The sequence below is a fragment of the Mesoplodon mirus genome (assembly GCF_964341445.2).
Source record: "Mesoplodon mirus genome assembly, chromosome: 2".
Classification (NCBI taxonomy): Eukaryota; Metazoa; Chordata; class Mammalia; order Artiodactyla; family Ziphiidae; genus Mesoplodon; species Mesoplodon mirus.
In genome coordinates, this window is record NC_138977.1 from 127,465,435 (window position 1) to 127,493,061 (window position 27,627).

General features: G+C 54.7%; 3 protein-coding genes across 10 annotated transcripts in view; 1 reads left to right on the forward strand and 2 right to left on the reverse strand.

Moving 5' to 3' along the window:
- Positions 1-741: 741 nt before the first annotated feature.
- Positions 742-15,828, reverse strand: TADA2B (transcriptional adaptor 2B). The gene is made up of 2 exons (XM_082609834.1): positions 15,518-15,828; positions 742-4,054 (listed from the first exon to the last, which is right to left on the reverse strand). The coding sequence occupies exons 1-2, from the start codon at positions 15,785-15,787 to the stop codon at positions 3,062-3,064; spliced, it is 1,263 nt and encodes a 420-aa protein (XP_082465960.1). The 5' UTR covers positions 15,788-15,828; the 3' UTR covers positions 742-3,061.
- Positions 15,829-16,352: 524 nt separating this feature from the next.
- Positions 16,353-19,263, forward strand: CFAP184 (cilia and flagella associated protein 184). The gene has a single exon (XM_082602528.1). It carries the CDS (start codon positions 16,400-16,402, stop codon positions 18,035-18,037), a length of 1,638 nt encoding a protein of 545 aa, XP_082458654.1. The 5' UTR covers positions 16,353-16,399; the 3' UTR covers positions 18,038-19,263.
- Positions 19,264-23,160: 3,897 nt separating this feature from the next.
- TBC1D14 (TBC1 domain family member 14) overlaps positions 23,161-27,627 on the reverse strand; it is a 106,041-nt gene continuing 101,574 nt past the window's right edge. For all 8 annotated transcript variants that reach the window (XM_082638928.1, XM_082638924.1, XM_082638927.1 and 5 more), the window contains one exon: positions 23,161-25,883. In XM_082638928.1, the coding sequence (XP_082495054.1) occupies positions 25,818-25,883 (66 nt within the window). In that variant the 3' untranslated portion in view covers positions 23,161-25,817. The remainder of the gene's footprint in view (positions 25,884-27,627) is intronic.

Here is a 27,627-nt window from a genome sequence, read left to right on the forward strand (position 1 = left end):
TCTCTTAAGCTGCTTTAAATAACTTGGTCAAGAGCATAGCCCAGAACTAAAGGTAGCAGTACAGCATTATTGAGAAACAGCCGAGAGTTACGCCTGCTCTTTACACTGTGGCTGTGAGCACAGCCTTTCGCCTCCCTGGACTCATCTGTAAAATGTGGGTGAATAAGAAAAGTAACTTTGAAACTAATTTCTTGGAACGTGTGCAGTGCAGTGCCCTCCCATTCCTTTTCACCTAGAGCTGCACCTGCAAAAGGTGCTAAACCTAAGAGATGGTCTCGCTTAAAGGTGATCAGCTATTTGTTCACTGTTTCACTCATCCACAGTCACCGCTAACGGGAAAACATTTAATTTTGTACACACTGACACTGGCAATTAAAGACCTGTGGGCCACACTCTCGTTGAGTTCCTGGGTTTTGCGTAATCGTGGCCTGGATTCTAGCACGTGTAGGTGACAGAGGCAGCACTGTCTACTCACCATAGGCTCTCCCGGCCTGGCTCCACGAGAGCTCTAGCTATTCCGCTTCTTTCAGGGAAGGAGAGTGGCGTGAAGGGGTTTCTGCTTAACTGAAATCTATTTTAACTCCCCCCAGTTTGGAGGAAAAACTGGTGTGACACGGAAGTGCCACACTAAGACGTCACGGGCTGTCCCCCATCCTGATTTTGAAGGCTGGCTCATACCATCTATGAGACTAAAAAGCTAAGGCTCCAGGGGCAGGCGGTTAAAAGCAAGCAGTGACACTATTTGGTTCTCAACCTGTTTAATATGTAAAAGGGAAATAAGAACAGTAGGCAGAATTTCAGTTTTAATACATTCTCGGAATGTTGGCCACCCAGAGCATTATTCTGAATAGCTGATTATCTTTTGTAACTCAAAGAAGAGTTTAAATTCTGAAAAGACCTAATTAACTCCATGGGATTATGGTGACTAATTTATCATGAGAATTAAATATAGAAATTTAAAGGCTCCAAGCTAACAGCAGGGTAAGGACTAATGTGACAGTAATAGCTGGAGTTGATGGGATAAGAGGCAATCAATCATAAAATTACATTTCCCTTGTAATGAAGCATTAATACTCTAACATAAATTATACATTCATTATGGTGTTTGTTTAAAAACAGTCAAGCCTAAATAAATTCTTCATACCATCAAAAAGATACACATACTGAAAACCTGCTTAAACACAAAAGTTTTTCATTTGACAGCTCTCAGCCAGGGCCACGCACATTTACAGGGAGCTTTTGCTTCTCAAGCTTAATGAAAGTCTGGCAATCATTTTATATAAAAATAAGACTAAAGTTAAAACCTCATCAAACTAGGAATCTGATGTAGAAAATTAATGACATCAGAGTAGCTAAAGCCAGTAGTTCTCCAACTTCAGCCTGCATCCCGGTCACCTGGAAGGCCAGTAAAAACACAGCTCCACGGGCCCCACCCCTAGAGTTTCTGAGGACTGGGGCAGGGCCTGAGTACCTGAATTTCTAGCAGGTTCCCAGGGGATGCTGATGCTGCCAGGCCAGGAACCCCAGGTGAGAACCACTGGAACACCTGTGGGAACGTAGCACTGTCTCCATCTCTGCTCAGCGGTAGACAGGACCCGCTTTGCCAGCCGTCATTATCCTGGGGGGCGCCGGGAGCAACAGCACCGCCACTCCCGCGTGCTCACAGAGACACCCTGGACTCCTCGTTAGGTCACAGGGAGCGCTTCTCTGCCAGCGAGCCCTGCAGCTTACAACTAAAGCCGTATACAGTGTATCTGAAGGGCTTATTTAATGCTGAAGATTTTACCCCTAGAGGACAGAAGAACGTAAGAAGAAAGGAAAAGGCACCGTAATTAAGTCTTTCTTGGAAATGATGAGGTTTCTTCCTTTTTCTTTCAAATGACTTCACTTTAATGTAACTTCAAGCCCAAACACTCTGGGAGGTAAACAGTCTTGGTAGCTATGATGGAGGAGAGGCAGGACGTGCCCCGGGAGGAACCGACCGCTGGGCTCTGGCCACTCCACCGACTCTAAAGCAGGGCCTTGGACACAGGAGCCCTGAGCAGCGGGAAGAGGAGGGACTCCAGGTTCCAGAAGGAAGGTACCGTCCAGGTCCACAAAAGAGCGCCCCTGGGAGCATCTCTATAAACAGGGCCGGGCAGAAGCCACCTCTGTGGTTCAAGACGGTGACCCAGAGAAGCAGTGCCCAGGCGTCGCCCTCGCCAAGCTGAGCGCCTGACGACACCCCAAGTAAGATGCAGGGCGAGAGTCCCAGCGAAAGAGGTACCTGCAACTGGGGTGAAAACCCTGGGGGGAGCTAACGCCAGAACCCAGAGAACTCTCAGCCGTGAACCTTCTAAAACGAGTTCTTCCAAGTAAAATGCATGCAAGTTCTCAGAGCAGCAAAAAGCAGCCCCAGCATTCTGGCAGTCCGTGCTGGGCCCGGTGTCCCCTGAGACCCAAGGAAGCCTGCCAAGGGCCGCTGCTCCTCCCTCGGTGACCCCCCCCGGGAACAAGCCGGGGCGGTCGGACTCGGGAGCTATGGACGCTCCATTTGGCCCACTTGTTCCACACCAGATTCCTCCTTTCCAGTCCCTACGGACGCCCTGTCCTGTCCTTCCCCGGCCTCTCTTCCACCTGCCCTGCCCGGCCTCCATCTAAAGTGCCACGTGCCGGGCTGTGCCGGGGTGTCAGGTCACAGGGCGAAGCTGGCGGCCCGGCAGGGCAAGGCGTACCTCTGCCCACAGCACAACAGTCATGTACCAAAGGGAAGAAACTCACAAAGGGAAATTACCCAATCTCGTAATATTCTCCAAACTGAACACTTAAAGGCAAATCGTCATCTTAAAGTATTACTTTCAGGACTAAGTTAAAATAGATACTTGTCTCCCTCACGATCTGAGTGTTACTATTGCTTCTAAAGAGGACCATAAAAAGAATTTATATCCCCAAAAGAACTCAATTTGTTTAAAAAAGAGCAACGGGAAAAAAGCGTTTCCTCGCCCCTCCCCTACCCCCCCCTCCCCGTCATTTTGGCTCACAAGCTCTTTAGCATCATTCCAGGTCTCACAGCGACTCGCCTTCAGGAAGCATCCCTGGAAATCCAACCACTCTCTGTGAGGAAGTTTAAAATCCTTTTCTTCAGGACCTTGTCCAGGTAGCTGGGCAGGCGGCTTTTGGAGGGGATGCCCTGCCGCTTCTGGAGGTGGTCCTTGATGATGATGGTCTTCACGGTCACGTAGCGCGCGGGGCTCAGGTTCACGGAGCTACAGAGCACCTTCTCGCGGTCCGACAGCAGTTCGAAGCCGGGCAGGTTCTCGATGGCGGCGAACTCGCCGTCCTTGCCGTCCTCCTTCCCCCGCTTGGAGCCGGCCGTGTTCTTGTTCTCCTTCCGCTTCTCCCGCTTGTGCCGGGCCGCCTCGTACTCGGCCGACTCCTCCATCTTGGTGATGCCGTTGCGCCGGTACCGCTGCAGCTCCCGGATCTTGGCGCGCAACATCTTCTCCTTGTGCATGTTTTCAAAGAGGTCGTCGAACTCCTTGCAGGACATGAACTGGTAGAGCGGCCGCAGCTTCAGCCGCAGCTCCTTCTCCTCCTTGGTGACCTTGCGCCTGGCCGTCTTCTCCTTCTCCTTCTTGTCCTTGCCCAGGAAGGCGGGCACCAGGTTGTAGTCGCGCGCGATGTTCTTGCGCCGCTGCCGCTCCTTGAGCTTCCGCACATACATGTCCACGTGCGCGCGTTTCAGCTCGATCTCCACGTCGTCGTCGTCGTAGTTGACCGAGAGCCCGCTGATGAGCGTCTCGGCGTCCTGGTCGTACTCGATCTCGTAGTCGTCCCGCAGCGGCATGTAGCCCAGCTGCTGCTGCTCGGCCACCGAGATGTCTAGGGGAGGTAAGGGGGTGGTGAGGCTGGGAGACAGGGGGCCTCCACTGGGGCAGGTGTGGTCTGTCACCCGATTGGGGATGGTGTCGGGGATGCAGGCTTTCCCCAGGTTTCCGTGGATGTACATGCTTACATAATGCTCCATCACTTCCTGGGGAGTCCGGGAAGCGCCAACGTGAGCAGCCATATCCTCCTGCAACGGCAAAGGTCAGAGGTCATTTCCAAAGTCAGAGTTTCAGACTCAGGGTTCGCATGATTCCCTTACCGCTTTCACAAAGGTTCACCTGAACTACTTATTATGGCATCATTATGGTCCCCTCCCCAGAGACACTCCTCCTGCACGTTCTCTTGGGCTGGGCTGATCACGTGGAAGTCAGCGCTAGAGGGAACCTTCGAGGATTCCGCCCGTGAGAAAGGACCCAGAGAGGCGCCAACGTGCGCGGGGTCACGGTAACGTGCGCAGGGTCACGGTGCGAGCTGGCGGCTGAGTGGGGCTGGAACCCACGTCTGAGACCCCGACTCTCCTCCGGGCTCCCCAAGGGCTAGCAGAGGCCCCCGGCACGGGCCGATCTGCCCGCCGCGCGCCCCGCGCTTGGGGCGGCTGTCTGGCTGAGGGGCTCACGGGACGCGGGCACACAGCCAGAGCCCTGGGGCGCCCGCCTCATCCCAGCCCACCTCTCCATTCCCAGACCAGACAACAGACGCGCCCGGGTCTCCAGCGTGCTGCCCGCCGCCCAACAGAAAGGGCCGAGGCCCGGTCTTTGACACCCCGGCCCCGAGGGTCCGCCTGTCCCTTTCCTAGGGGGCGGTCGGGTTGAGTGGGAAAGAGCCTTTCAAAGGGGAAGGCGGGCCATCACTTCTGACAGCCCCCGTGGTCTGGCGGCTGGAAACGCCCGGGCTGCAAGCAGGCGTTCATTCCTACAGAAGGTAACTGCCCGCGAACACAGGATTATTAATGGGAGGAAACGTACAACTCCCTCAATCTTTTCCTTCTGCCAAGAGGCCTCTTCCTCAAAGTCAACCGCTAAAGCCACTTCAGAAAGTAACTGCCCAGAATGCGCACTCATTCACCGGCAGCCACTCAGCACCCCGCCGGCCTCGCTCACCCCGCGCGCTGCCCTCCCAGCTCTGGCAGCCGCCGGGGGCGCCGCACAGGCTGCCTTCCGCCCCAGAAACACGCGCCCCCCCCGCCCCCCCGAGATCGGGATGCTCCCTGCACCCCCAAAGGCCAAACTGGAACCCAAAAAACAGCCGGTCCCCTCGGGCTGACGCTGCTGACAAACTGGGCGGGGAGGGGAGGGGAGGGGAGCATTAGGAAGGATCCCTGGCACAGTGACCAGACATGGCGACCCTCCCGGAGGAGCCGCGCAGAGGGCGGGGCTGAAGGGCACCGGAACAAAGGACCAGGACCAGGACCTAACTGCAAGGCCTCTTTCTGAGCACCATGCAGGGAAAAGGGAGGACCACAGCTAAAGCTAGACTCTGTCTCATGGAGAAACTACATGGTTTCTTCTTTAAAAATCACTCTTAGCGGGCTTCCCCTGCATGCCAATGCAGGGGACACGGGTTCGAGCCCTGGTCCAGGAAGATCCCACATGCCGTGGAGCAACTAAGCCCATGAGCCACAACTACTGAGCCCGCGCTCTAGAGCCCGTGCTCCGCAACAAGAGAAGCCACAGCAATGAGAAGCCCGCGCACGGCAACAAAGAATAGCCCCCGCTCGCTGCAACCAGAGAAAGCCCGTGCACAGCAATGAAGACCCAACACTGCCAAAAATAAATAAATAAATTTATATATTAAAAAAAGGACACACACACACAAAAATCACTCACTCTTAGCATCAACTCTGTCATTATCCTTCCCCAGGAAGCATTTCATCCAAAAAACAAAACAAGTCACAACCATTCCCAACAGCTACTGTCACTGACCCAGGCTGGCCCCGCCCTCCTCGGAGCCTTGAGTCCCACAGTAAAGGAGCAGGAGGCCCCCCTCAGCGGCCAGTGAGGCTCTCGTGGACGGTAACGGTCTTCCCCCCACCCCACCTTGGGGCCCAGGAGCCCCTGGGACACACTGGGAAGACACTGTCCCTGACCCACGCCCTTTCGGGAGCATGTCACCCTGGTGAGCATGTCTGGGGAGCGGGATTGCCCGCCTGCGCCTGGTCTGAGCTGCCAGCTCCGGGAGCTGTGCCCCTCAGCCTCTCCCCCTCACCGCAGCTTCCACCCAGGCTGCGTGGGTAGGAACTTGGGCCCCAGATCTGGGCTCCGTGCCTGGGCCGGTGCAGACCTGCTGTGAGAGCTCTGCCCTCCGGCAAGCCTGCTGTCCACCCTGAACCCCAGCGACCTGCCTCCCAGAAAGCATCAGATGCTCAGAGCACCACACTGAGGGTAAAATTTAAACCCTGAAAGAACAGAAGGGTTCTCGGCAGTAAAGTTGCATCTGACCAAACCAAGGTATTTTTATTGACCTGAGGTTCTCTCCGTCAATCCCAACACTCTGGGAACAGAGAGCAGAGGCTGTGGAGGCAGCAAGGAAGCCTGGGGGCCGCAGGCCAGGGATGCACAGTGCGTCCTCCCGGTGAGGGCTCCCGGGGCCTCACCCACGTTCGCTCCCACATGGGGCAGCTGAAAACGCACGCAGCAGAAGGGTGTGTTCACGCTGCTGCCCTCGTGCCCTCATGCCAAAACGGCTGGGAGACAGAAAGCTCTCCGCCTGTGGTGCATCAGACACCTTCTAAGGACACACGACTCCAGCCCCGTCCCCCAGGGCATCGGGTGGGGTTGGCAGGGGGCCACTTCACTGCACACCTTCTTACGACTTAGCGTTTTCAACGTTATGAATGTACTGCCCATTTGTAAAACTAAGGAAAAGCCCCAAGCAGAGGGAAGCATCAGGAGAGGGGACCCTGGTCGGCTCTGTTCACCACTGTGAGGCCAGGGCCCGGCAGCCAACCCCGAATTGCAGACGCCCCACAAGCACCGGGCCAGCACTCCCCACAGGTGTCCCGGGCCCAGAGACTCGGAAAGAAGTGTGCAGACCCAGAGCGGATGAGACGTGGCAGCTACCTCAACGCAGGTGCTGGTGGGACCCCGGGCCGGTCTGTGCGTGAGCTAATGGCTGTGGGCCAGTGCCGGCTTCCTGCACTGAGCAGATGCAACATGCTCACATTTCGCGAGGGATGCTGTGTGCTGGTTTTTCACTTCTTTTGAATAAAACTACAAGTATTTTTTAAGTAAAGTTAAATTCTGCCTCAATTCTCTGTTTACACAGGTCTAAGATTTTCATCCAAAATGTTTAAAGGAAAAACAGAGAGAGCCCTTAAAAGACACGGCTCTTGTGTTCCAGGGGGTGACACCCCAACACTTCCGTGGCTCCACGCCTTGCTCTGCAAATATCCACACTCCTGTGGCTGCGTGGAGGCCAGGCAGTTCCCAGCCTCGCCGGGCAAGAGGGCCACACACCTGTGGGCCCTGCACTGACACCTCAGTTATCCAGCTCCTCTTCAGGTAACAAAGGGGTTCTCTGGCTCCAGATGGACCCGGGCGATGGGTTATTTATGAAGCCACAGATCAGTGGGGCTAGCGCCCTGTCACCAGGAGCCCAGGAGCCCCCATCAGCAATGTCAGCCACTGCCTAAGACAGCCCACTGCTAGGAGAGACACTGGCCACCAGCTACTGCTGAAGAGACTTGCCCCCCCCAGGGGCCACCACATTGCTTCATGAACATTGAGAAAGGCCCAGGAAAGCACGAAGATCCTAGTTTCCAAGGACCCTCAAACGGTGAGGGTCATAATGGAACAGTCTAAATGACGGCCATGACCCAGCTCTGATTCTAACAGGAGTCCACAGAAGGTAGACAGGTTCAGGGAAGCGAAACCATAGTAACGAACATATTTTAAAAGATGATGGTTAAAAACAGCAACAGCACTCCTACCACAGGCCGAGCACCCTGCTCGTCACACCCTTCAATCTTCACGTGTCAGTGGTCACACAAGACCAGCCCACACAAGTGAGAGAAGTGTCCCATCACCAAGTTACAGCGTCCCATGTGACAGCAGGAGAGTGAATGGGAGGGAAGTTCTTTCCCTCACATGTTCAAGGTCAAAGTTGTTGCTTAATCCGTATGGATGGATAGACAGATGGATAGATAGATGGACAGAGGATGGATGGATGGATAGATGAACAGAAGGATGGATGGACAGACTGATGGCTGGGCAGGCAGAAGCAACAAAAGTGAGTTTGAGGGGAAGAGATTTGAAGAGAAAGTTCACTTCAAGTGCAACTAGGACTGAACAAGGAACACAACCGTACCCTGCGGTTGGTTCTGCTCCCACCGCAGCGCGCAGAAACACACCGGTGAGTAGCCCAAAGTCTAACGCTAAACGCTTAGAAAAAGAGACTCCCATCTTTGCAAAAAGGTAAGGAGAGTTAGGTATGCTGCTTCCTTAAGTCCTCCGAAAAATAAAGGAATACGTGTCTCTCAGACACTGGACTGGGCCCGTGAGGTCTACTTTCCAAGGTCACTAGACCCAGGCCAGGATGCAGCCTCTCCAGGAGAGGAAGGAGGCCCCAGTGGGCAACAGCTCCACTGGGCTCTCTGGCTGCTCTGCACGCCCTCCGGCCTTTCCAGGCGCACTCGTGCCAGCCTCCAGCACCTGAGCAGGGAAAGGAAGAAAGAACAGTCCAGAGAACCGGCAGCACTGCGGGCCAGCCTGCTCCGGCCAGCGGGGCTGCCTCGGGGTCTCTCCCCTCCGTGCTGGCCACTCTCGCCCGAGGCGGCCTCTGGCCCTCCTGACCTGAAGGTCTGCTCGCCGGGCTGCGGCGCCCACCTCCTCCAGACAAATGCCAACTATTCTCCACGTGCACAGGCTGGGGCCGGGCTTCGCGACCCACTCCTGGCTCCGCCCCTTCACTGCTCAGTAACTCAGACGAATCATGTCTCTGTGCCTCAGTCTCCGTGTCTGAATTACGGAGGTAATGCCACCACCTCCTTCACGGGACAGAAGGGGGAGTTAACGAGGTAATACACGCACACTGCTTAGCCCAGTGCCGGGCACAGTTTGCCCCCATGGATGTTGGCTGTTGTTACTACTACAAAGCTGTCAGCGTCACTTCCGCAACCTGTGTTTATTCTTAAGACCCAAATCATCTCCTCCAGGGAGGCTTCGATGATCCCCAGAACTAGGTTTGGATTCCGGCTCTATTACTTACTAGCGTGGGATCCTTATCCCCTCAACTTCTGCTTCGTGATCTGTAATTCCTCCTCTTAAAGGGTTTGGTCAGGATAAGACAAAAATCATCATGAATAGTAACAGTTAACGTGTACGAGCCTTTACATCTGTCACCTCATTTCATCCTCCTAGCGGTTTCCACGAGGTACCATGACTTTCACTCCCCACGTTTTACAGACTGGGAGAATAACCCCAGGTGAAGCTACCCCCGGGCACCGGCCAGCACTCGTCCACCCAGTGGTGCAGGGCACACCAAGAGTAGGCCGGGCAGTCAACTGCTTTCTGAGACGCTCAAAAGGCAGCGCAAGGCCCCGCCGCCGGGCTCCCGCTCTCCTTTCCAGTCGGACCACGTCACAGAAGTGCGGCCATGGCTCCCTCTCTGACCTCCAGGATGTGTGAGGGCACTGCACGACCTACTTCTTCCCGGGTAGAGAATTCAGTCCAATCGTTGTGCACAAACCAGTGCCTTTAACAGAACGACTATCTTTAGTGTCACAGAGCATCCTTCCTGTGCAGATTGGCGGTGCTGCTCTAGAGCATCCTGAAGAGCGCACATCCTTTCTCGGCAGCAGTGTCTGCCTGGGAGGCGGAGGTCCGGAGGCTGGCTTCGCTCCGGCGGCTCAGGGGCCAGGCCTGGGGCGGGCGTGCGCTGTATCTCCCCAGAGAGGCACGGCTCCAGCTTCCTTTCTCTTTAAGGGAAGAAGCCTCAAGGGGACAGAAGCAACCGGGCAGCCCCGGGGGCTGGGGCAGAGACCCCGGGAGCAGCCAGGACGCTGCAGGGGCCCCGGGTCAGCAGAGAGCGAGTGGCCTTCGGGGCCGGGAGAGAGCGGGGTCCAGGGCCGAGGCGGGAGCCTCAGAGCCGGCGGCCCAGGAGGGCAGACTCAGAGCCCGGAGGGCGCTCCGCTCCGGAGCCGGCTCCCCCCACGGCTCTCCTCGCGCCCAGAGGAGCGCCCGGGCCGCCCGCCACCGGGACGAAGGGCCGGAGCCTGTGACAGGGACGCAAGCAGGAGCCCGGGCACCGGCCTCCCTCAGTCACTCCTTACACTCGTCCGCCTGCCCCATGGACTAAACCTGGGCTTCGGACCCAGACCTGCAGCCCCGCCTGGGCCTCCACGCCCCCGTGTGCGCATGTGCCCTTCTCCCCGGACCGGCTGCGAGGACCCCAGGCCGGGCCAGCCCCCTGCGCCGGAGCCCCGCGCGCTCACACGGGGCCCCGGATGCGGCCATTGCCTCCTCCAGCCCCGGCCGGTCACCTTTCACAGTGAAGAAAACAGCCCGCCAGCCTCTGGGGGCTGGGAGGACGCCCTGGGTCGCCCACCCCGCATCGTAGGCCCCAGAACCTTCCCCTGCCTTCCAGCCCGACTCCTCCTCTGGGATGCACCGCTGTCCGGGTCAGGGCCGCCTCCGACCGCAGAGGTCAGTGACTAACACGGGTCTCTCGTCTGTGCTTCCAGGTCATCAGCCACTCCAGGGCCCCTGTTTCCCTGGGCCACCAATCCTGTCTGCTAGGTTTTTTAGCTGGAAAGTTCTGTAAGCCTCCCCCCAGTTCCAGGTTCCCTGTCTGCCTCCCTAAACTCACTCAGGATTCACCAGCTCACACAGGGGACTGGCCCTCAAGGGGACTAAAGCCTCTCAGGTCAAATCAGGCTACCTGTGAAAGAGCTTGAAAAAGCTGTGTGCCCCACTGCAAAAAAACAGCATGGCAGGTCCTCAAAAAAATTACACAGATCCAGCAATTCCACCTCCTGGCATTTACCCCAAATAATAAGGACTCCAACAGGTATTTGCACACCTATGTTCACTGCAGCATCATTCCCAACAGCCGAAAGTGGAAGCAACCCAAGCGCCCATCGATGGAAGACTGGATGAACAAAAGGGGGTCCATCCACACAATGGAGTATCATTCAGCCTTAAAGAGGAAGGAAGGCCTGACACCTGCTACAACCCTGACGGACCTGGGGAACATCATTCTAAGTGAAACAAGCCAGTCACAAAAGCTCAAACATTATTACATGAACCCACTTACGTGAGGTCCCTAGAACAGGCAAACCCACAGGGACACAAAGTAGAAGAGCAACTACGAGGGGCTGGGGGAGGTGGAAACGGGGGACAGAGTTTCTGTCTGTGAAGATGTTCTGGGGACCATGGTGGTGATGGCTGCCCAACGTGAATGTACTAATGCTGCCGAACTGGACACTTACAAATGGTTAAAATGGCAAAGTTTACGTTATGTATGTTTCACCACAATAAAAATATATACTTTTAAAAAAATAATACAAGTTTTAAAAGTCACATGCCATACTCCACATCAGTGGTTTTTAAGTAGGGTCCCTGGGCCAGCAGCAGCTTTACCGGTGAAGTGATCAGAAATGCAGACTCTCACACCAAGCCTCAGACCTGTGACTTCAGAACCCGGAGCGGGAGGGGGGCAGGACTCGCGTTTAACAAGCCGACCAGGGCGCTCTCAGTCACACTGCTCTGCATAACCGTGCCCATTCTGGCTGGTTTCTCCATCCAGGCTCTTCCTCCCGCCGCCTCCTCCCCATCCGCAGTGACGACTGAGGACCCCGCCGTCGGGAGACTCACGGGATGGACTTACCCGCTCCCACCAACACACAGAAGGGACCTGCGCCTGGTTGAGAAGGTGACCGTTCTCATGGTCCCCAAACGAGGCTCTGCTGACCCACTGCATTAGGACTCCCGGAGAACGTCTGTAAACACCTATTTCCAGACCTCACCCAGGGGCTAATCTGTGCACCTAGCAGAGGGGCTGACATAAAATGGGCCCCCAGTAAGTGCCGGATGAACAAATGAACCAACGATTGCACAGCGCAGCGACCACCTACATATCCGGCATCACCCAGGCTGCCGGATGCCCACTGTCATCTACAAGAGTGAAACTCCTTGCTCAGGACATTCCACCTGCCTCCGATAATCAGGCCGAATGTATGTGCACAAGCACAAGCCCCCGCAGAGTCCACAGAGAACTTCGCATCCTTTTCCAATTTGAAATCTAGCTTCAAGGCCAGCTTGAACCCCACCTCCTCCTGGAGTCCTCCTGACCACCGTCTGCCGGAGCCCGGGCCTCCCTCAAACTGTTCGATGCTCCAGCAACCAATCAACAAACGGAGACTATTTCACCCTTGTGTTTACATCTGTGTCTGCGTTCCTGCAGGATCCGTGTCTCATTCTGAATCTGCACAGCATCCACCACACGACCGGCTGCCCTTGGGGGAGGAGGTCTCAATACCCACGGTGATGAGACCCTGTGGGCCCACCCGCTAGTCCTTCCCCGGTCTCGCCGTCACAGCTGTGTGTCCCCCCCGGCCCCCTCGGCTCGTCCCCAAACCCTCCCGGCCTTCCTGCCGGCACCCCTCGGCCGGGCCCGCAGCCCCGGGACACGGCGTGAGCAGATGGCCCGGGCTTCACGGCAGCCTGTCCCCACGAAGTCCCCACGACCCCGAGCTCACACGAACCATCGGAGAAATAGGAATGAAGGCTGTCACCTTCCTCCAAGCCACCGTCCCCACTGCCTTTCTCCACACTCCACACTCAGCCCGTGAAAGCCGGTTCCTGCGCCCGCCGGTCACCGTCGCCCCGCCCCGTCCCACCCACTCACCTCCCGCCCCTCGCGCCTCGCTCTTTACCCCGGGAGGTTAAGGCCCAGGCTCCGGGGCCCGGGGTCAGGCCTGTGTCTAAACCCTGGCTCCACCGCGTGGAAGGCTGGGGCATCCTGCACGAGCACTTTAAGTTCTCGGAGTCGCTGTTGTTCAGCTGTAAACTAAGAGCCACCCCACAGGGCCGCTGGGAGGAGCGTCACCCAGAACCGGTGCTTGCCAACGACGGCAAACGTGGGACACGCCGCTTACGAGCACACACCGAGCGCACACCTGGAAACGACACACATCTCAGGGGAGCTTCTGATGACGCACAATGAAGCTCAGGGTAAAGCAGCCCCAAAGAGCACAGCTACAGACACTAGAGCTGGCACCTCGGCGTGGCCTGTGGGCCTCCAGGCCTGGCTAGCCTCCCCCAGAAACCCACCGGCAGGGAGAAGCACCCGGCTCTCTCTGTCTCTCGTAACAGCCGAGCCTGCTGCCGGCCGGGAGTCGGAATCGCATTTTTAACAAGCTCCCCAGGTGATTCATGTGCAAGTTAAAGTTTGAAAAGTACTGCTTTCCAGAACGCCCTCCCAGCTTCCTCCAATACACTACAAATGTTTTAGTCCCCGGCTTGTTTTTCGAGTATTTTCCACAGTGCTGCAGGGCAGGCAGTGTAGACAGTGCAGCTAGGTGCACTGACTCTGAAGTCAAACTATTCAGTTTAAAACCTGCTGCTCTGGGCTGCTGGGAAGATCTCACAAGAAACTCAGGAGAGCTCAGCACGGTGCCCGGCACCCAGCAAGGCTCTCAGTCCACGCTAGCTATTTTGAGCCGCTACTGTAGAGATAAGAGCTGCAAGAATGAAGTGGGGAAGGGAAGGCTCTCTAAGGCACTGATATATAAGAAGAAAGACCAGTCACGAGCCATGATCTGGGGGAAGAACTCTCTAAGCAGAAGAACTAAAAAATGATCAAGGAGGATAGCAGCTGGGATCCCAGGAGTAGGTAGGTAATATAAGGCCTGCAGGCCCTGAAGTTTCATCTCCAGAGAACTGGAAGCCACTGAAAGCTGATGTGACGTGACATGTCCTCAAAGATCACTCTGATCCTGTTGCCTGGAATGGGCTGCAGGGCACAAGCATGAAGCAGAGAGGCCAGTAAGGAGGCTCCCGAAGTGCTCGGGCGAGAGATAAACATCAGCCTGGACTGAGGCTGTGACAAGTGGTTAGATTCTGGAAATATTCTGAAGACAGGGCTGCTACTGAACTGGACCCAGAAGGCCCTGAGGATGGTTCTTCATGTGCAGCCCGAACAACTGCTCGAGGTGTGAGATCTGGGTCAGGGAACGTCGAGATGTCCGGGAGACAAGCACGAGGATGTCAGGGATGGGTTCGCGATTGAAGGCTGGAGCTCAGGGCAGAACTCCAGGCTCGGGAGCAACTGCTCACAACACTGTAAGCCCCTGAAGACCTGGGTGAAGCCCTTCTGTGACATGCACAGAGCAGATGCTCAATACACATCAATAAACAGCATTTCAGGACAAAGTGAGAAGGAAGGTTTTGGCGGGTGGCAATCATGATGCTGCTGCCTAGGTGAGAATTTGTACAGCAGTGTCTCTAAGGAGTTGGGGAGAAGAGTAAAGATTCCAGGGCTGTGGAACGGGTACTGGTCCCTGAAGACTGGCTCACTTTATAGAAAGAAAAGCAGACAAATAAAGGCAGGGTGTGTTTGGGAATGTGGAGAAAAGTGTGGAATGTCTTCCAGTAAGCCCAGGACGAGGGGCGTACGGTCGGCTCTTGGTATCCGTGGGTTCAACCCCGCTTCGCCATTTTATACAAGGGACTGAGTACTGGAGGACTTTGGTGGCCTGGGAGGGCTCTGAAACGCATCCCTCATGGATACTGAGGGCCGGCTGTACTGCTGGAGAAGTGGCAGCAAGATGAAATACTGGTTCGGGGAAGCCAGGGGACCATCAAGTGCAAGGGTCTGGAAAGATGGGGAGCTGGGGTCAGGTCTCTCCTCCCTACTTCTCACAATGCCTGGAGGTGGCCGCACATCCTTGGCGGTTGCGGCCCAGAGTACAGCCAGGCTTTCCCCTTCTAATAGGGATGAGAGCTTCCTCTTGCAGAACGAAAAGAGCGTTCCTCAGGGACCACCTAGAGAAGCGCCGCCACGTCTCTCTCTCTCAAGGAGCCCGATGTAAACGAATGCAGTCCAGCTCTCGCCTTTTCCTCTCAGATAAGTGTCCCCATAGAAACCTCCTGACAGAGGAAGAGACCAAAACCCAGGACGGGACGTTCCTGTGGCGGAACCCACTGAGTCCTCCTCACACGAGGTCCTGGTGTCAGAGGGACGCCAGGATGAACAAGTGCCTGGCAGTGGACACAGGCCACAAAGCGAGCGGGGCCATGAAGGCAAGGTGAGCTCCTGCGAGGCGGTGGGAGAGGCCGCGGGTCCGTGTGGAGCTCGTCTGGCCTTCACCGCCACTGTCCTCCAGGCAAAACCAACTCCTTCCTCGGGAGCCTACTGCTGTCAAAAGTCTGCGGACCTGCCTGTGTCCCCCGACTCCCACTCCGTCCGGTGTCTCGCCCAAGGGGTGCACTCGGCAGACACCTACGGAAGGAATCCCAAAGGCGGGGAAAACGGCTCTGGTGTCAGACAGCCACGGTCCGAATCCCCGCTCCGCTACTTCCTGCTGTGTGACCTTGGGCGGGTGGCTTAACCTCTCTGCGCCGGGTATGGGGTGTGAACTGGCCCTGTCCCCCCGGCCCTCCGCGGCCGCGCCGAACCCGCAGGTGCGCTGGCCACCCGGCCCACTGCTCACCCAGTTTCCGAAGCCGAACTGCTCGATGGCATCCAGCAAAAGCTGCTCCTCGCGGCTGGTCCATCCGCCCTCGGCCTCGGGCCCCCACAGCGTGAAGCGCCCGCCGTCCACCAGCTGGTAGCCGTGGTAGCGGCGGTGGTGGCCGATCTCGGCGCCGGCCGAGAAGCACTCGGGGCACAGCTCGATGTCCTGGCACTCGGTGCAGCGGAAGCGCAGCGGGCTCACCTCGGCCAGGCAGTACACGCAGTACTTCTTACCGAGCTCCGCCATCTTCCCCCGCCCGCCGCCCGCGCCCGCCGCCGCCGCGCCCGCCGTCAGCGCGCCGCCGCCCGGGCCCGCCGCCGCGCTCCAGCAACCGTCGCCCGCCGCCGCGGCCGCCGCCACCGCGCCGCCCCGCCCAGGCGCCGCCGGAGCCGGCCTGCCGGGCCGCGTCCCGCCTCAACACGCAGGCGCCCTCCGGCCGGCCCGGCCGCCGCCGCCGCCGCCGTCGCCCCGCTGCACCGCGCAGGCGCCCCGCGCGCGCCACCGCGCGGGGGCCCGGCCCGCGGCTCTGCGCCTGCGCGTCCCTAGCGCCGGCCGCCCGCCGCTCCCAGAGTCTCCCCGACGCCCCGCCCCAGGCCGGGCGCGGGGAAAAGGGCGGAAAGGAAGCGCGACGGACGCGCCACGCCCCTCGTGGAGCGAGCCTACGCCCTCCCCCAATCAACGCTACCCGTCGTCCGCTCGCGACCTCCCATTGGCCTGCTCTTGCCAGGAGGCGGGGGAAAGGGGCAGGGCGTCAGGCGGCCGTCCAGCCAATCGCCGGGCCCACCGCGCGCGCCCCTGGTTGCCCCTGGAAACTTAGCCTGCAGCCAGGGTCCGCAGCGCCGGCCCGGCGGGAGGGACATGGACGACCGCTCCGACCACACTGGGGACCCCGAGAAGGAAGCTGGAGATGTGGAGAGCCTGGCCTCACGGCTGTCTGGGATCAAAACCAGCTCTGGCCTCCAGTCCCCGGCCGAACCCGCGGAGCCGGAGCCGGAGACCGTAGAGGCTTCAGAGGGAGGCGCCGATCCGGCCGAGTCCCAGGAACGGCCGGCGGCCACCGAGGTTGCTGGCGAGAAGGGGCCCGGAGAGCCGGAGTGGACGGCCGAGGCCGAGCCAGGGGACCTGGCGGAGACCGGGCCTGAGGAGCCAGCCAAGCCGGAGCCCGAAGGCGGCCCCGAGAAACCAGAGGAGGAGTGGAAGGAGGAGGACGAGGACGAGGAGGAGGCGGAGGTGGCGCCGGAGCCGAGGAGGAAGGAAATCCCGTCGCAGGTCTCTCTGCAGCAGGCCACGGCCGCCAAGGAAGAGGCTGCGCCAGACCGAGAGGCTGAGCGGGAAGGACAGCTGGCGGAAGAAGGAGAAGAGAGCGAGGAGAGCGAGAAGAAGCTTGTGCAAGGAGGCCTGGGGAAAACCGAGGGCGAGCTGGGGGATTTGGACGAGGGACTCGAGCTTGAGAGCTGCGACTGGACTGAGGAGGTGCAGAAGCAGCAGGACAAGCAGCCGCGCGCCGAGCTCCTGGAACAGTTCCGCTCCCTGACGGCGGAGCGGGAGCGCTACCAGCGCTATAGCGTCTACCTGCAGTACAGGATCTCCGAGGAGCTGCGCAAGAAGAAGGGCCTGGATGCAGCCGAGGTGCCCGAGAAGGGCGCGGAGCCTGAGGCCCCCGAGAAAGAGCAAGCGTACCTACGCCATCTGGCCCTGCTGGAGGAACTGAGGAAGCAGCGGTCAGACGACCTGCGCTGGTACCACCGCGAGCTGGACCAGCTGAGGCGGCAGTGCGAAGAGAAGCTCTCCCGGGTGGAGGAGGAATGGCGACGCTTGCAGGCACTCAAGAAGCAGGTGGTGATGCAGGCCATGGGCAGCTGCCGGATGAGGGGTGGTCGCCAGGCCGCCCTGCGAGAGGTGGAGCAGATCCAGGCGTTGGAGGATAAGAAGGAGAAGGCGATACGCGCTGTGAGGCTAGAGAACGTGCAGCTGAAGCAGAGTTTGGTGCACTTTGAAAACAGGATGAGGGCCCAGGAGGACCCAACAGAGGGCCTGCTCCTGATAGATTTTGAACAGCTTAAGACTGAGAACCAGACCTTCCATGAGAAAGTCAAGGAGCGAAATGAGGAGCTTTTGAAACTGCGCAGCAAGGTGACCAACAACGTGCAAATCATAACCCATGTGAAGGAGAAGTTATACTTTGTGGACACAGAAAATGCGTGTAAAAAGTCAGAGCTTATGAAGATTGAGGCTCAGGTGGCCCTAAAGAGGGACATCTTGACCAAGACCAAGCAAGTCCGGGACAGCCTGCGGATTGACAACATCAAGCTGAATCAGAAGTGCGGGCTTCTGGGCAAGGAAGCACTCCTTCGGGACATGGAAGAGAAGGTGGACAGGACTGAAGAACTCAGCCAGCGCTTGGAAGCCCTGAAGCACCATCACGCTGGGCTTATCCTGTCCTGCAGAGGCGTGAAGCAGAAGATCAGGGCGGCCAAAGCCTTTCTGCCTTCTTGACAGGAAGAGTCAGCAGAGCGTCTTCAATCTCAGCAAACTTAATCCTTCGTTAACTCTTATTCTCCATTTCTCGCCATTCTTAAAAAGGCCTGTGATGTTTGGGATGGAATTGTGTTTTGTATTCTTAATTTTTCAGCTTCCCAATTAGTGCTGCGCACAAAACTGAATTAGCGCTCAGTTCATACAGGGTTAAGTAAAATAGGTACAGAGGAACAAACAGGGATGACTTACTCCATAAAAAGCTGTCAAAAGCCCTTTTATATCTGAGCAATTCCATAATTTCAGTGTCCTGACACTGAGAAGAACTGTTCTTCCTCCATGTGTGAGAGGGTTCCACAAATGGGCAGGGTGGCAACAACGTTCCTGTGCATGAAGCTCAGTGTGAAATCCCCTTTGGACGCATTGAACTGTGCGGTCCTGAGTCGCCGGCTCAGTTCGAACCTCACTGATTCCCTTACTCTAAAATTGTTTTGCATGTAAGTAGCACTAGCTTCTGGGGTAATAAAAAAATACTCAGGAACAGGAGGAATGAGAACCAGGGAAAGGAGCTGACGTTCCTTCGTCTCTCCTTTTCCAATGAAAGCAGGCTCTGTCTGTCTGCTTAACTGTGAATGTTTGTTTCTGGCTCAACGAGTCTTCAATTCTAATGAAACGTTTTCTTGGATCCACGAAAGAAATGCATTGATCTGTACCAAAAAATGAAATTTTGTTTTCCAGTGAAGACAGAATGGTGACTGTATTGTGTATTTTGCCAGGTGCAAAATATATGGACTGGTGACTGCTGACTGTCCATAAGCCTTTTGTTTTCAGCGAGATATTTTCGGATCTTGGACCCTCACTGTGCACATGATTTTACTCTGTATCAAATATTAAAATGTCTCTCATTCCTTGAGTTCATGTAAGAAACACTGATAGATCTATCTCCTTGACCTGGAATCAGTGATGAATATTTTCCGGTTTCTTTGATGCTTTGGGGAGCTAGGGGCTTGGTTTTATTTCTTCTTAATCTTCTTAGCTTGAATTTTGAGATGTGCAGATTTGGGATTAACAGTATTCTCCCATCCCTAAACTTAAGAATAAGAAAGATCATAAGAAGGGTGATCTCTTTTTTGGTGCTAAACACCTTTAGAAACCCTTCTCTAGGCAGATGACTCAGCTGGTCGTGAGAAAATCAAAATAACTTTCATCTTTTGATGACATGATTTTGTTTTCTAAAGTGTGTTCCCTTTAAAGGCAATAAAGGTTGATTAAAATTCCTTTTCTTGAGCACACTTATACGCTTTTTTATAACATTGTACTTATCAGAGCACACAACGTAACAAGGAGGGGAGTAAAAAGCTTTGCCTTCCTGCTTCCCTTCTCCTCATCCTCTATAATTTCTGTCTTCTCTCCACCCTATTCATCAAGACCAAAGTGAAGTAGTGAATCACTGACAAATAGAACTTGGTTTTCCCGGTGCCTCAAACTGAAAGCGACACAGGTGCACTAGGTTCTGTTGTGGCTGAGGAGGCTTGAAAGTCAAACTGGCAACAGGCTCGGTGCCTTCACCAAGCGAGCAGCTTTCATTATCAGAGTGTCCAGCCCCTTGGTTCACTAGAGAGAATAGGCATTTTCAGCTGACTCTGAACCACTGGCAGTTACCCAGGTGGATCCAAACCTTTCCTCATAAGCCTTCAACCCAGTGACTAGCAGGTCTCTGAAAACACAAAGATACAAAATAGACTGATGAGGCTGGCCTTGCTTTAAGCAGCAAAGCTGCCGATGGTCTCTCAAATTACATGACCTGTGCTGGAGATGTTCCAATTGACTAGAAGATAAATAATCTTCTGTTGATTATTTCATAACGAAGTCCTTTCTAATTAGATTATAGGAGAACGCTTGATCATGAAACAGCAACACATTCATAAACTGTTTTCGATAGATTGCTGTCCGAGGAAGAATGCCAGGACCCTAAAGCATCCTCTCCCTCGTCTTACTGACAGCCCTCTGCACCCCACAGCAGCCTGCGTTTAGCCCCATGCCAGCCTTTGACCCACCGCTTTGTGACTGCTTTGTCCTCTGTGCCCCCGAGACAAAGGCCCCAGAAGACAAGGACTGTTGGCTTACCATCCTCCTTAGTGGCCAAGCACAGTGCCAAGCACACAATCAATGTTGAATAAATTTGTTGGGCTAATGCATAATGTCAGTCTCATTTTCTGAAAATAAGGGTTACTTGAATGCCTATTATATGTCAGGCACCAAGTTCTATGTCAGATTCAGAAACAATTACAAGTAGAAAAGAGGATTTCTCACGAAGTAGAAGAACTGAAGAAAATGACAGGGGAGCAGGCTTGCAGCCACAGAAGAAGGACATACACAGAGTTGTCCATTCCAGCAGAGACCCTGCCTTCCATGAGGGGAAAGTTAAAGAGTAGTGACTGAGTTTGGACTAGAAACCCCGAAAACTAAGATTATTTTTATGAACACTAAAAGGCTAAAGAGTTTTTTTTCATCTCTTTGTCAAAAAGTACAGGGCCTGGGACTTCCCTGGTGGCGCAGTGGTTAAGAATCCGCCTGCCAATGCAGGGGACATGGGTTCGAGCCCTGGTCCAGTAAGATCCCACATGCCGCAGAGCAACTAAGCCCCTGCGCCTGCGCTCTAGAGCCCGTGAGCACATCTACTGAAGCCCGCGTGAACCTCAACGAAGAGTAGCCCCCGCTGTCCGCAACTAGAGAAAGCCCACACGCACAGCAATGAAGAGCCAACGCAGCCAAAAAAAAAAAAGTACAGGGCCTGAAAAATGCAGCCACGAGAAAATTTGAATGAGGTGTTACATGAAACTAGCCTTCTGGGTTTTTCTTGTTTTCAACACTTTATTCTAATTTCGAAATACAAATGCACAACCACTTCTTACCTTCAGGTAGACAGCCAAGGCCTTCCCTTAAGGGTAGATTCTTTGATTCTCGAATGACTGCACCCATTTTGAATTGTCTATGGATTTCAGAAACTTAAGTTTCTTGTAAAATAATCTCAGCACAGACTCCATTATTATTTTCTTTCAAAATCCTGGCCACACCACTTCCTAAATCAGGCAAGTTGCTCAGCCTCTCTGTGCCTTGGTTCTCTCAGCACCCATTTCAGGGTTACTGTGAGGGCCAAACAGATATTTTATATAAAGGCTTAACATAGCGACTGACACACAGTGAACACCCAACAGATGTTAACTATTTTCCAGTTGTCTCACCCACACCCAATTCAATAGCATTTTAAAGAGATTTGCCTTTATTGAGACTTTTCAAAGCTTTTAGTGTTCTTAGAAACAACAATTTCTTTTTGCACCATCGGTTCACATAACATTAAATTATGTAAATACAGTAACTACTACCATTGGCAAAAACAAACTTTGGAACAAGAATCACAGTGACTTACACTCAACTTGTAGATGTGGACATGCCAGAGAGCAGCCTACTGGGCCAGGAACATTCAGGGTGAACTAGCCTTTTTTAAAAAATTGGTCTGAGTTGGATGTGTCCACTGTTAGAGAGGGTTTTTTCTTTGTTTTTGGCAGCAGTTGGCAGGAGTGAAGCAGGCACTATCTGGGTAGAGCTCCAGGCATCTGAAAAAGAAACACTTTTTTATTGGTAAATGAAAATCATTTTTTGGTGACATCACATTGGAAATTTTTTACTACATAAGTGGAAATACATGTTCATCTGCAGCCATAATTTAGATTTTTGCCTCTCAACAGGGGTGCCTGTCTATAAAAAGAGTTAATGCACCCCAATTTGGTACTGTTTATGTTTTAAACTTTCGGGTAAGTCTTAAGTCAGAGTGATGAAGCACGCAAATGCTATGAGTGAAAAGGACTCCAGGAGCGTACCTCCGCCGCTTCCCACCTGAGGACTTCCTTGGCTCTAAGTTCCCTCCGCTGGCCGCGCCCTTCCTCTGGTCCACCTGGTGACCAACAGCTCACCCCAAGGCCCCACTGGGTGGCCGGCCCCTCCCCACCCCACTGGTAGCACCTCGTTCCCTCTCCTGCCTTCTCGGCAGGCTGCACACTGCAGGAGGTGGTTTTTGAACTGTCAGCCCCCCAGTTTCTCTCGGGAAAACGGTCCCCAACGTCCGCTCCCACCCACGGCTCGCGCGTTGCAAGGGGGTCCTCCCCCCGGGGCCGGCCGTCGGGCATGGCTCTACCTCCTCTGAGCTGGGGTCAGAGGTCCCAGAGGAAAGCTTCCGAAGGCCCCAGAGCAACGTGTTCTCTGGGGAGGGGTGTTTCTGAGCAAGGGCTAGGGAGCCACAAGGCCAGAGTCTGAACCCCAGCTTTGCCACCAACTGGCTGTAGGGGCCCAAGCAGATCACTTCTGAGCCACACCTCAGAAATGGGGCAGTGACAGAGCCGCCGTGGACAGGAATGAGGTCAGCCACGGAGCACTCAGCCCAGAGCCCGGCGTGGGTGGAGCAGTGAGCGAGCCCCCGGCAGTCAACCCTCAAGCACCCTCGGCCTGCGGAGGACGGAGACCACAGGGCAGTGACCCAGAGCCGTGAGGCAGGCCACTCGTGGAGAGAGGGCACCGTTTCTGAGCACCGTGTGAGGGCCCGAACACCCCACGAGCCGCGCGTCTCCGAGCACTGGAAGGAAGAGCGCACGAAACGTGGGCATCGCTCTGCCCAGCTCTGCGGGACCTGGTGGCCTGCTCCTTGCCCGCCGCCACCACGGGCGGCACTGCTGGTCTCCACCCCAGATGGGAAGGGGCCACGGCCGCCCGCTGACGTTACGAGGCTCCCAGCAGGGTCGAGGTAGTGTCGAGAGCCCGGCGGCTGGCCCAGAAAGCCCGATGACCTGCTCACACGGGCGGCAGGCTCAGGGATGTGAGCAGGTGAGTGTGGCAGACACTTGGAGACGAGGGGCTAAAGCCATGGGCACTCAGGCTCGAGGGGCAGCAAGGCTGGGGCTCCCCTCCGCCTAGAAGGGGTGCAGCGCTAACTTTCCAGCCCTTGACTAAATTACCATAACTGTACCATCTTCTTTATTTAACTGAGACTAGTAAGTGGATTTTAAAATACTCAGACAGCATGATACTCAGATTTTACCACACTTCAGGGTGAGAACTCCAACTTTAAACCAAACTGCCGTGAACATAAGTAACAATTTTACATGACTTTTATTTAATAAAACCACATATTTACAATTGAAAAAGTCCTAGTTTGATACACTTTACTAAATAAAATTAAAGGTTAACTGTACAAGCAATTAAAACATGATATGTAGCAAGTGTTATCAGGGGTTTTCTATCAGCAAACTATTTAAAATAGTCCAAAACTGAGCAGTTAAAAAGTACCCTTTAAAGTGAACGTTTTTCCAGATGGGATTTCAATGACTGGTGGGGGACACAGCATCCGCCTCTGAAGTGCCAGCTGCACAGAGGTCCCAAAACCTGAAGTCTCACATCCTGAACATCAATGGCACGGGAAGTGGAAAGGGCAGGCTTCCAGGGGCTGCACTTAAACTTCTGCTTCCAGTTTTCCTAAACGAGAACGTCAAGCAGAGAAGCACAGCCCTGTGCTGCCCGGCAGCCTTCTGCGGAAAGGGGCAAAGTGACCCTAGACTGGGACTTAGAACTTCCCGGCCTCTGAAGTGGACGCATCAAACCAGCAAGAGCTCGTGTGGTCCCTGGACAGGTCAGGAAAACCTCCTCTGAACTAAAGATGTGGAAGTATTCCAGATTGGCCTGGAATCCTGTTTAAAAATGTAATGCATATATGGTGCTATCCAAAGAGATTTATGTCAAAGTGTCTGACAATAATGTTGAGGGCTGGGGTCTGACTACACATGAAGTTGCACAAACGCATTCTCAATAACTTGCCCACGCCCCTTGCTGCGTCACTTTCTGTCACCACTTAAGGAACATCTTTATGTACAGTAAGAAAATATATACATCTTTCAAGAACAGAAAGCCCATGTCATGGAACAAAACCAAGTAGATCCGTGAGGAACGGCGTGACAGGGCTCGCGGCCCATTTCCCAGGCCGGGCTCAGCCCGGGTTATACTCAGCCGCATGAAGTCAGGGAACGGCTGTGTCTGGAAGGCTGCCGAGAGCTGGGTGGAGACAGAACACCTCCTCCAAGGGGTCAGGCAAGTCAGTGTTTAAAGGCTGAGGCAGACAGTGTACGCAAGATGCTCTGCAACCTCCCTGGAGAGTTCAGCCAGGAACACAAGGGAAAACATGACACACGGAACAGAGCTGGGACGGAGGGCATGAGGATGGCCACTGGCTCGGCACCTTGCTTTGTACCTGAAGTGTCATCGGCGGATATGGCAGATATAGAAAACCTATAAAAATAATGCCGTAGTTAGGCTCTACCCCAACCCGTGTCTCCCTGCCGCACGCTATGCTTTCAGAGCCGAGGGCGCTCCTGACATCAGGAACCAGGTCAGCTGGGGGCACTCCCTGGGGGTGGGACAGGTGGCTGAGAAGGGCTGCAGGGAAGCAGGTGCCCTTGAACCTGGCCTACTGAGCGCGCCAGAGACCAACATGCCAACGCATTAGCATGGAACCGGTTTCCATGGAGACTGGCCTGTCCTTTGGACTCTTCTGTGCCAAAACTCTTCACGTCTTTGAATTTGGATAACCGAAGTTCTCAATACAAAGTTCTCCAAATTAGTCAAGGAAAAGCTAGAACAAAAAAGTTGCTAACGAACTTGGGGAAAACCAGCTATGCGGGGGAAAGGCTGCCAGCACGGACACTGAGAATCCTGACAAGATGTGCGGGCTGCTGGATTCTCAGTCCTTACAACCGTCCGTCCGTCCGTCCGTAAGTCAAATGCGTAAGGCGGGATCACCGCACACGGGACAGCGCCTGCCATCTAGGGGACAAGGGGAGTGCGCTGCCAGAGCAAGGGAGCAGCCCCCGACCCCGCCATGCTGCACCGGCCTCCAGAGGAGCCAGGAGGGTGCAGGAGGGGGCGCGTCTTAACACCCTCTTGCCTCCCCTCCGGCTCAGAGGGGCCGCCGCCGTCCGTTTCCCACCAGCGTGAAGCCCGTCTCAACTTTCGCAGCGTCTCCGTGCACACCTCCTCCTGCTTGGACTCGTCGCCACCGCTGGACAAACGTGGGCGCAGCCTCTGGGACAGCAGGGCTCCCACTGCAACCTAAGCACGCACTGTCAGCCCTCCTGCTGGAATTCTGTCAAGGCAACGTGGTGGAAGGTCGACCTGAAGGTCAGATCGTGTCCCGGGGAGCCCACGCGCACTCGTCAGCGGCTGTCCTGTGAGAACCTATTTTCCTGTAATGTTATCTTTGGTAGTTGGGCTTTAAAAACATGACCGGCGGCCCTCGAAAGATTATCTCGGTAACTAAATCAGCAATCCCTTTCTGACGAAAATATGTGAATATGAGCCAATAACATCTCTGAGGTCTCCCAAATAACATTTCTCATGCACCCTGGCTATGAAAAATTGTAATGTACTTTCCAGTAGTTGACATAAAGGCATTACAATTTAATTAACTTTTGCTGAAATGAGGGGAGGGGATTAGCCACTGCCCTATTTTTAAACCATGCAGAATATGCAGTGGTTGGCCATGGCCATCATTCCACTGAGCTTCTTAAGGCTTAGCCTTGGTTTAATTCTTTTAAAAGTTATCTTTGTTTGTTTTGTTTTGTTTAAGGCCAACTCCAGCATTAGGAATCAAACGTGAAAATAGCCCCTGTCCTTCGGAGCTGCCAGTATGTCCGCCTGAAACAACACAGGTGCCACTTGGAGAACTGCTTCAGTGCCGAGCACAAGTCCACCTGCCGCCTCAGTGTCTGAGAGACGGGCTTCCTTTCTCCATTTCCCGGCTGTCCTTCTGCAAGGCGGTCAGTACCTGGGAATCACAGGAAGACATCAGTGGGTGATCTGCAATACACACTGAACACAGGTCCTGACAGCCTCCTATCACCCGCCACTTCTGCCTCCCCACCAGCCACTTCTCTGGTCCGTCTGCCACGCCTGCATCCAGATCCACCCTTCAGCATGGAAATCCGACCATGCCGTCGCCGGGCTAACGTCTACAACCACTTCCCACCAGCCAGCAGGTACCCATGTCAAGGCAGGGCTACAGGGCTCCGCTCCTTCCACAGTCTGGCTCCAGCCCCAGCACGCCCCACTCTAGAATGCCAACACCCTATGGGGCCCTCACACGCAGCTGCCCCCGCTGCCCCGCCCCTCTCTCTCCACCAGCAAACGATGCAGCCTTCCAAGGCCTAAGAGACATCAGCTCCTCCTTCCAAGGCCTAAGAGGCATCAGTTCCTCGCACAGCTCCCTGGGAGTTCCCAAGGCAACTGGGCTCCTCCGACTGGGTGCTCAGCTGTTAGTTACCACCTTTGTTTTTAAAAACATTACCTTCCACCCTGATTGCTTAACAACAGCCGGGACATAACAATAGGCCCCACTTATCTCATGCCCACTCTAGCCAAGCAGGGCCCTCACCAGGCACCTCCAGCACAGCAGCTGTTTAATCCACACAACACTGTAAGTCACCTGAACAACAGACACTCATACAAGTGACCTGCTAAAAGCCAAACAGCTCATACGGACTCAACCCAGATCTGTCTGATTTCAAAACCAAGGGACTCTCTGTAGCACCTGTGCTGAACTACTGGGGCCAGGCACTATGCCACTTTAATTGAATTACAAAGTACAGGGGGAAAGCAGAAACATTTTATGTGGGTTTCAAGTAAATTGCGCAGAAGGGCTAAGGGTAAAGTCCCCCTCTCTACCTCTAAGTAAATGACACTTTCAACCAAACATAAACATTTAACTGTTTTGTAAAGCTCACCAGGATCTTAACCTTAAGCACAGTGTTTAAGAGAAACGTGCATAAAGCACAATTCCCATGGGCCCTGGAACTAAATAAACTCGCTGGTGCCTACCATCAGGCTAACGCCTATTTACTGTCCCATGGTTAGAGAATGTCCTACTATTTAATAACCTTTGACCTGGTTTTAACCAATAATTTTCACCTAAAATGCAAGGAGCAAAATGACAGATCTGGATTCAGTCCGTCTCTCTTTGCGTGTCTCTGTGGGTACGCGGGTGAGGGTGGGGATAGAGGGAAGGACCAGTGAAATACTGGGGTGGCCAAGAAGTTCCTTTGGGTTTTTCCGTAATCTTACAGAAAAATACTAATACTAATTAGGGATATTTCTTTTCTTTTTCTTTTTTTTTTTTTTTGCAGTACGCGGGCCTCTCACTGTTGTGGCCTCTCCCATTGCGGAGCACAGGCTCCAGACGCGCAGGCTCAGCGCCCATGGCTCATGGGCCCAGCCGCTCCACGGTACGTGGGATCCTCCCAGACTGGGGCACGAACCCATATCCCCTGCATCGGCAGGCGGACTCCCAACCACTGCACCACCAGGGAAGCCCCATTTGTTTCTTAATCAGAGAAAGGCTCTTCTTCCCTCTCGCCAGATCCCTGATAATTATATAGCCAGTCCCGCTCACACTTGAGCTGAGTTGTTTTAACGGCTTTGCTGAGATACAGTTCACATACCACACAATTCACCCATTTGAAGTGCACAATTCAGTGGCTTTTGGTATATTCGTAGATATGTGCAACCCTCTCCAC